We start from the raw sequence: 9,162 nt of genomic DNA, 5'->3' as shown, positions 1-9,162 counted from the left end.
CACATCACCACCTGAACTTCCTAAACATCTGTGATCCACACTCAGCCTGCCTGCTCCCAGTTTCTTAAAAACACTTTGCCACAATAAAGATCAATACAGTTCAACTTAAAACACGTTGTTGAGTCTGGTTTGTGGGTCCTTCCAGTTCCTGAGGAGGCCTCGATGAATCACCACCTTGTGATGGTGCAGGGGGGTGACATATGTTGACCAGCGCAATTTGGTGGAACGATATGGTCAGGTGCTTTGAGGAGTGGTTAGTGGCGGAAGTTGGAAGCCTTAGTGGTTTTAAAAAGTGTCCATAAATAAACTTTTTGGTCTGTGATAAATGACAAAACTTCTTGTAGAACTACACGAGTATCATGTAAATACTTTTTTGTTTGTTATTATTATTCTTAGGGTGACATTTTGGGGGAAAAAATCTGTCTTTCTTCCAGTTACACTGAAAAAAACACAGACTCATATGTTATATATAGACACAAAAAAGATGTTATTTTAGGTAGTATAGTTTATTTGCATATACATTTTCCCTCTATATAGATTACACAGTCAAACTATGCAATTAAATATGTTGCATATTTGTCAGTTAGACAAAAATGAAACAAAATAGCAAACTCAGTGCTGTATCATTGTTTTTTAAACATCATGTTCATAACATCTCAGCCAAATTGTCTTTCAAGCGCTTATGCATAGCTGCTGATGTCTACCACGCAAAGTGAAAGTGTTACAATACTCGTAAAAACAGAAGATGATTTAACAAAGCACATTTTTAACCACATTTAAATGTATGACTTAAATCTTGTTAAAAAAATACACACATCAGCCTCTGGAGTAAATTCTTGTGTACAACAAGTGCACGTCTAACTCCGAGCAACCATATAAACCATGATGGGGATGAAGCTCACAGAAAGGAGAGTGAGGCCAATCACCACCTTCTGAGGGGCATCTTCAGTCATCGGATCATTCTCATTGGTGCAGTTCTGGAAAAATTTCAAATGGATGTCGATAAAGAAGTCTTGAATATCAGGGTTTGGGAAGAAACAGCTGGTAATATTAGCCAGAAATTCCACGCAGTGTGTTAGGTCACTGTAAGCTCTGCAATAGATGGAGAAAAGTTAATGATGGGGGTGAAACAACTCCTCTGATAATGAAGAATATTTGCTCAAATGTGTTAATGTACTTGTATTTGTTTTTTCATCAGTTAAAGTATGAAACTTGCAATGTTTGAAAGTGTCTTATTGAGCCTGCAGTCACAATTTGACTTGAATGCAGCAAAAGTACGTAAAAAAGTAGAAACCTCAACAGAGTCAGATATAAAAACAAAAACAAAACAGCACATAAAATATGGGTGTAGCCACTCTTACATCTCACATACGTCCTTAGTTTCCTTCTGTCCCTTGTTGCGATCTCCCTCTATGCTGTGTTTGTCTAGTTCTGGTTCCCTAAAGTTTTAAATTTTTCTGTTGATTTAGTTCCTTTAAAGCGGACGATTTTCTTTCATCATCCAAAAACCTCCCATAACATTTAATTTCTTAGTTTTTATCACAAACATACACCAATAACTTTTAATTTGATATGCTTTTGTGTGGGGTGGCGGCATATTTCATAAGAAATTATAAAAACATAGATTTTAAGATTATGAGATGAAACTGTTGTGCTGGACCCCCAGGCACTGAAACTGAGCAGCAAATCAACCTTGAGAAAAACTGTTGTGGTTAAACTGCTTCCTGTTTGAAATTAAACAGAGGAGAGAGTGGGCTGAAGGAAGAGACCACTGCTCATATTAACCCTTCGGCAGGAGAGGCACTCGTTCTCTTTAAGCCTGTTTGGATGTTGAATATTTCCCTTTGTGACTTGTTATCGACCTAATGGGCTTTTTGACTTCTTTCCTACTTACTTTGTAATTTAGATGATATGATCACTGTTTTACAGTAAAGAACCAAAGCAAACACTACTATATTTGAGTATTTCCACATATATTTAAAAACTGTAGTAGCCAGTGACTTTTAAGATCAAAATTTACACCCAGATGACGCTCACAAAAGTCACATGTCAGGAGTTGTTAAGCACTTCATTGAACAGTCATTCTCTAAAACACATGCTTTCATTTGAGTAAACCTTCAGATGATCTGAAAATTCCAAGGTTGGATATTCAAAGCCAAAAAACTTTTTGCAGTGACTCCCAAGCTAGGCGAGTGGCTCCAGCAGATCCCGGGAACAACATCGGAGATCTCTGTCTAGAAGAGCGCAGTCCTAGGAACTGCTAAGATACTGCACAGGACCCTGCACAGGAATACATATATGAATTTTTAACTTCTTAAAAAACTACTACTGCTACTAGCATGCATGTTTCATTTTGTTCTATTTAACAAATGAAACAGCGCCCCTCTGGTTAGAGGTCAAAAGGGGTACTGCAGACATTCGTCCGGTATGTCGAGTCAACTGAAAATGACATCAGTTGATCAAAGTTTATCACAAAAATATTGTTTAATTATTCATTTGGTGTCATGTATTATTGTAGGGTCTACCTTAGAATATGAAGCACCAATTGTTGTTGTGATTTGGCGCTGTATAAATAAAGTTGAAAGGAAAAATTTTTGCCACTGGAAACTGAACGAAAGAACAAGCTGCAGAGTAAAGTGAGAGATGAAGAAAATAAGCGAGAGGTTAGCTTGCAGGAACTATGGACCACTTCAGAAGAAATGGGGCTTGAGGTAAACACTCTCTGCATGCTTTCCTTCCTGCACGTGGACAGTTATGGCCTGCTGAGGCCAACTGTTGATGTCACTGACAGGAGTACTTTGATACTAAGGTACATTTGGCATGTAAACTGTTAACACTGACTTTGCACTCTGACAATTATTTTTAATTTTTCATTAGTTCATGATTGTTGAATTACATGTACAATGTCACTCAGCAGTCCATCTGCATCTTAAGGATAAAGGACACTCTTTCGAGGATGCCAATGTTCACATTTTGGACAGAGAGGACAGATGGTTTGAAAGAGGAGTGAAAGAAGCCCTCTATGTCCACTGTGAGCGACCATCTTTGAACAGAGGCGGGGGTTTACGACACCAACTCTCTGCCATCTATAATCCAGTTTTGAGATCCCTTCCCAGACGCCTTAACGCCCACTCACATCCTGGGCCATCTGACCTCAGGAATTCGCATGATAAGGTGGGGCCAGGTTTCACAATGAACACACCCGAAACTCTGGCTGATTGGGACCCACGCCCAGTTTCCCACCTTGGCTCAGGCGATTAGAGGATCATCAGGGGGTCCTTTTGTCCCTCTGTGGGGGGTCACTCCCACTAGGTTTATATCTGGGACTCTCCACCATTTGACCTTAGAACTGAAGAAGCTTCTCGGATGAGAGGTGAAACGTCTTCAAGCAACTTAAAGAAGTCCAGACGCTTTTCTTTGCAAGCTCCTTTGACTACGATGACCTGGATGACTGAGAACCTTCACAGACATACATGTACAATGTACATGTAAAAACACCTCTGTCCTCACCTAGTCTTCAGGCTTGTTCTAATCAGAAGGTTGGCGCTTTGATCCCTCTCTGTTCCAGTCTGCATGCCAAATACCCTTGGGAACGATACTAACCAAGTTGCTCTCTGATGCATCCATCTGAGTATATATGTGTGTGTGAATGTTAGGCTACGTCTAATCCAGATAAATTTGAAAAATGTGTTTTCGTCTAAAAACGCTCAGCATCCACACCATAGTTTTTCCCTCGTTTCCAAAGAGTTCAGTTGAAACGACTGAAAAAAGACGATTTGACCTGCATCATTTCCGTCTGCCGTTTATTTACTTTACGGCTCTTTGAAACGTCGCGGCAAAATGTCGAGAAAAAGCGCAAAATTTTTTAAAAGGACTGACAACGCTGCAAGTAACACAAGAGTACAAAGTACCGAAACCAAGTGAGAATTAAAGAATTTGAAGAAAAGCTATCTGGAGCATGTACAGACTGATATTAATCTTTAATAGGGCTGTCAAAACTGAGAGCAAACAAAACAGCTGCTGTCCACCATCTTAGTTGAATTGGTCACGTGACTGCATCACATGACTAAAATGCTTCATCGTTTTCAAAAGGCTCCATTTTCGTCCCCACTGCGACTCGAAAACTGTCTTTTTAAATTTACCCACTTTGGAGAGCATTTTAAATCTCAGTTTTCCTTGACCAAAAACGCCATCGCAGTGTGGACGGAAGGTCAAAACGGAGAGAAAAAGATGCGTTTTCAAACAAAAACTATTTAGTGTGGATATGGCCTTAGACAGAAAGAGCATAGAAAAAGGTGCTTGGATAAAAGAGGCAAGTTTTGTGCTCAGAGTAGCAAAGCGCTTTAAAACAACCCGTCCATTACCATTTCCTTTTAAAGCTCTGTATGTAAGTATGGACATTTTTTTTTTAATTAAAATTGACTGGGTATTGATGTGTTTTCTTATTCCCATAATTACATTCCATAAATATTAAAGGGGGCCCTATAGAGCCCATCTGTGGCAGCATCCCACTGCAGTTCCTCGAGTGGCCACATGGGGCTGGCACCAAAAGTGAGTCAATCCCCAGAAACACTCACATTCAAATATGTGAAATTTCCATCCAGTTTATGTTTTTGGTGCCTTTTGAAGAATTTTTAATCGAATTGACTCTTTAAAATTGAATATGTGAGGCTGTCCAAAACATTTATAACTTTTGTGAGTGAAATTCTAGTATTTTATTAGCCTGTTATTCAACACTCTATAGATCAGAATTATGGAATATTTTACAGTTTCAGGAGCAAAACTTCACCAGTTTCATGTCTATGACATAGATTTTAGTGAAACAGCACTACTACCCTGAATCTTTGTGCTTTTTGAAGATTTTCTGAAGAATAAAGATTAAAAGGTCACGTCATGTTTCTTTAATACTGAAAATTAATGCAAAGAAGTCCAGAAAAGATGATTACATATTTCTCAGCAATAATTCTAATCATGCTGTTTTGTCCTTCAGAATATTGAGTTTTTAAATGCATAACGAGTATTATTCAGTGTGTTAAACATGGAGGTTTGTGGATATATTTATTCAGTTACCCGATGAAACGTTCCTGGACACACCAGTTATCTCTGCCGATATTCCACATGTCCTGGTGAAAATTTTCACCACAGTAGGTGGAACTGAAGAATTGCAGTGACTTCCAATCACAGTTTTCCCCAGTAATTTTATTTTCCTCATCCTGGAAACTCTCTGCAAAGTAATCAAAGATTTTTCTGACACATATGAACTAAAAGGAGGACACACGTAGAAAACAGAAGCTGACTCTCCGACAAATTTTTCATGTTTAATCTGCACTATATGCAAAGCACGTAAATAAGACGCGCTGATAATCATTAACTTACCTTCACCTTCTGCGATAACAGAACCTTGGTTACTTTGCAGTTTTTCCTCGACCGCCTTCTTCTCTTCGTAAAATGTGGATGTCACATTCTTTGGTTTCAGTGTACCTGCAGGCAAAACATTTTGTTTCACTCTAGGTATTATTGCACCTTGAATTCATAATGGTTGTTTATCCAAAGTGGAAAACGTTTTGCATTTAAATTTGATTTATGCATCAATAAGTCCTGTTTAGAAACAGATATGTAATTGGTGGACTTACAACAATACAAAATTCCTTTAAATCTGCATTCTTCCTTATGTTCAGAAGGGGGTAATTCCCTCTGCTGCAAAACAACTAGATGTTTCCAAGTCTATGAAAAAATAGTTCCCAACTGCCTTGATCTGTGTCTCAAGCAGACAATTTCCTGGCTTCCTGGCTGACTTAATCACTTATTTATTCTGTCCATTATGAAGACAGTTGCATGTCATTTATCAAAATCACCGTATCAAAGCAGTCCTGTCAGTAACTGAAGAAGTCACTTGGATGAGTGGCGAAATGTTTCTCCCACTGAAAAGGCTGGAACAAAACGCTCTGCAATTATTTAGACAATCCAAGGTACAGTGCACCAAACCTCTATCGCCCCCTCCTGCATCGTGGGCCCATGCCTCTCTGTTAGGCTGGGTTGGCTTTGTCTCATGGTCTAAGGCCACCAAGTGTTTGGTTTGAGCCCATAAACCTGGCCCAGGGCTGGAGCTTTGTAACCCTGTTCTGAGCAGGATGAACTGGTTTTTTGAATTGCTCTTTGGCTAGCTAGTATAACACACTTTTTGTGATCACTCAAGCATCCAAATCTGTCCAACACAGGATCCAGTCATTACATGTGCTGTGTTGGACAGGTTTCTTTTAATCCTAGTGGCATTTAAATGATTATGAATATATTCTGCAGTTTTGCGATTAGATGTGTTAATCACAGCCCATGTCTTATACAGTATGTTGGTCTGTTACACAGAAAGAAATCAGTAAATATCTGTATTAAATATCCTGGATGTGACCTGTGACATCTTGGACAAGAGCATTAAATGCATAAATGTATGAATGAAAACATTTGTGTGCATTTAGTTTGTATAGATGCCATCTTTTCAGATACACTACTGGAGATCAGTCACTTTCTGCAGTCAGGTGCGCTCTGTCCTCAAAACACATCATCAGTGTTTACAAACATCAAAAAGGGTGTAAAAATATTGATAAGGTAATGAATTTGCCAGACAGCACGTTTTCTTACTTGTTTAATTATGTTGCTGCATTTTATGAGCAATCTGTTTATAAAACACCTCAAAGGTTACAGTCTACTGTCATCAGATTTATGTTACAATTTATAGGCAACAGTTGCATTTTTCTAATGGAAAAACAAGAGTAAACCATTCACCAGACCAAAATGGAGCCTTTGATGGTCTATTTCTGGCCTCCACTTCCGTGTTTGACACTGTTGTACAAAGTATTTTAAGTAAGAAATGAACTTACTGTTGAATGTTTGGTTCCTCACAACTTCATCGAGCTGTCCCGCTGTGCTGTTGGCTGATTGTGATGTCACAGTACCTGCAAACAACAAATTCAAAGATGTTCCTTACGATCAGCTATGCCAGTCGGGCCACTTTTAAAAGGAATGCTCTCACTCTGACTTTCATTTGCCTCTGCTGTTTCCTTCATTACGCCCCCACACAGGGGGAAAACAATTCATGGAAATGTTAAAGCAAATCCAAAAAGCAGGAAATGTCCACAAAATCTAAAGAAAAACTCTCAAGTGAAGGCAAACACATACCGAGGACAAAAGCAGGCAAGAGCAGGTAGAGGATCATTGTGGACAGCAGTCGAGGCAGGTCTGTGACCCAACGTGTCTTTAGAGGCTATAATTTCCCTCCTGGAGCTCAGAGGAAGAAGGAAACCCAGCCCTCCTTATCTCAGCTTGCTGCAGATGCATCTGAGTGTATTTGTGCCAGGGTGTCATTGAGAGATCCTTGTTAAACATGCCTAGTGTTGGAAAACGAGCAGATGAAGATGCTGATCTGACAATGACTTAACATGATCAGATCAAAGACGAACCTACCAAAGTTAGAGAAAGAGCTTACCGAAGAAAATAAATCACAAGTTAGTTCAATTGTTACACAGTCAGAAAAAGCTTTGACTGCAACCATTTCAGCCTTGCGAGTGTCCGAGTAAAACCCCCACATATATTTTAGTAGCTAATTTTAGACACTGAATGTTGAGAAATGAGTAAAAAGGGAAGCGCAGATTAGCTTATAAAGTGAAATTCACTGATCAACATGTTTAGTTCAGTGGTTTTCAAATTGTGGGTGGAAGCCACAGCAGCTGCAATGTGATAGACAGGGCAAACTTGTGGTGGCTGCTGCTAAAATAATATTAACTTGGGTGATAATTTTGTATTAATAATGGGTCAGAAAGTAATCTTTGTTTAGCTTCTAAAGGTCGGCGCACCAGAAAAAATGTTGAGGACTCTGCACTTATTCTGCTCGAGCCAGTCAACATAACCCAGCACGAAAAATGTGTATGTTGTAAAAGGTTTTAATTGGTAGACTTTTCAGAAGATTCACTTCACAGTTACAGCTGCTCTGCATCACAGAGGCTTTCTAATTAATGCACCATCAAATGCAGCAACCTGCTTGTTTAACTGTTAAACAAGCAGGTTGCTGCATTTGAGTCAGAGTTGGATTTTCTATGATGTGTTCAGTAAACATCATCTGAAAAGTGACTGAACTTCCTTAAGTTTCTTGAAATTGTTTTAACCCTCATTTTTTTTGAAGTGTTTTCAGTTTTAAGACCAAATGGCAGAGATTCCCAGGAATTTAAAGAAGTCCAGTTGCTTTCTTTCTAAACTCCTTAGATTACTATGACCTGGATGAATGAGAACCTATACAGACATATTACCATGCACTTTGGGAGGAACATTCTTGAACTGCTGTGATATGAAAGGGAATCAAGAAAACTAGCAGATTATGGAAACCACCTCCACTTTAACCTCAAACGCAGACAGAGCAGACTTATTCCCAAGAGTTTGCACCATGGATCCACGGTCAGGGGACATAAAGTGAAGTTGATTCTGCAGAGAGCACAAAACCAGCTTCAAAGTGAAAAGATAAGACACTTCTCAGAAGACCCTTATGAGGAAAACATCAAGGGAACAGTTTACCCTGCCCGGGATAGGGTTACCGGGGCCCCACCCTGGAGCCAGGCCCGGGGAGGGTGCCTCAGGGCGAGTGTCTGGTGGCCGGGCCTTAGTCCATGGGGCCCGACCGGGCATAGCCCGAAAAGGGGACATGGGCCCATCCTCCCGCAGGCCCACCACCCACAGGAGGCGCCGTTGGGTGCATTGTGTGCTGGGCAGTGGCCAGGAGCGGAGGCCCTGGCGGACTGATCCCCGGCTACCAAGACTGGCAATTGGGACATGGAATGTCACCTCTCTGGTGGGGAAGGAGCTTGAGTTAGTGCGTGAGGTTGAGAGGTACCGGCTAGATATAGTCGGGCTCACCTCTACACATGGCTTGGGCTCTGGAACCAGCCTCCTGGAGAGGGGCTGGACTCTTTTTCAGTCTGGAGTTGAAACTGGAGTTGTTCGATCATAAGACTGTCCATAAGTGCACGTGGCACCAGGACGCCCTAGGCCACAGGTCGATGATCGATTTTGTTATCGTATCACCAGACCTGCGACCATATGTTCTGGGCAGTCGGGTAAAGAGAGGGGCTAAGCTGTCAACTGATCACCACCTGGTGGTGTATTGGATCAGGTGGCGGA

General features: G+C 40.5%; 1 protein-coding gene across 2 annotated transcripts; it reads right to left on the bottom strand.

Annotated features, from left to right (window-relative positions):
- Positions 1–493: 493 nt before the first annotated feature.
- On the bottom strand, positions 494–7,589 carry LOC147323829 (uncharacterized). 2 transcript variants are annotated; one of them, XM_086304445.1, is made up of 6 exons: positions 7,481–7,589; positions 7,174–7,382; positions 6,876–6,950; positions 5,377–5,481; positions 5,071–5,224; positions 494–1,092 (listed from the first exon to the last, which is right to left on the bottom strand). In XM_086304445.1, the coding sequence occupies exons 2-6, from the start codon at positions 7,208–7,210 to the stop codon at positions 858–860; spliced, it is 606 nt and encodes a 201-aa protein (XP_086160571.1). In that variant the 5' UTR covers positions 7,211–7,382; positions 7,481–7,589; the 3' UTR covers positions 494–857. The 2 variants fall into 2 exon arrangements, with proteins under 2 accessions (XP_086160571.1, XP_086160570.1); XM_086304444.1 differs by having other exon boundaries at positions 7,174–7,499.
- Between the last annotated feature and the right edge of the window lie 1,573 nt (positions 7,590–9,162).

The sequence above is a fragment of the Aulonocara sp. 'chitande type north' Nkhata Bay genome, linkage group LG8, assembly GCF_057382095.1.
Source record: "Aulonocara sp. 'chitande type north' Nkhata Bay isolate Kocher_YH1m ecotype deep benthic linkage group LG8, A_spYH_male_GT1.1, whole genome shotgun sequence".
Lineage (NCBI taxonomy): Eukaryota > Metazoa > Chordata > Actinopteri > Cichliformes > Cichlidae > Aulonocara > Aulonocara sp. 'chitande type north' Nkhata Bay.
This window is presented reverse-complemented; position numbering and strand designations above follow the sequence as displayed.

Bases quoted from the DNA above. Each gene is read 5' to 3' on its own strand.
- LOC147323829 (XM_086304445.1), bottom strand. From the start codon at position 7,210: ATGATCCTCTACCTGCTCTTGCCTGCTTTTGTCCTCG. The intron at 5,482-6,875 runs GTAAGTTCATTT...TTTTGCCTGCAG, and splicing joins GAGGAACCAAACATTCAACA to GTACACTGAAACCAAAGAAT. The intron at 1,093-5,070 runs GTAACTGAATAA...CATCTATTGCAG, and splicing joins GTCCAGGAACGTTTCATCGG to AGCTTACAGTGACCTAACAC.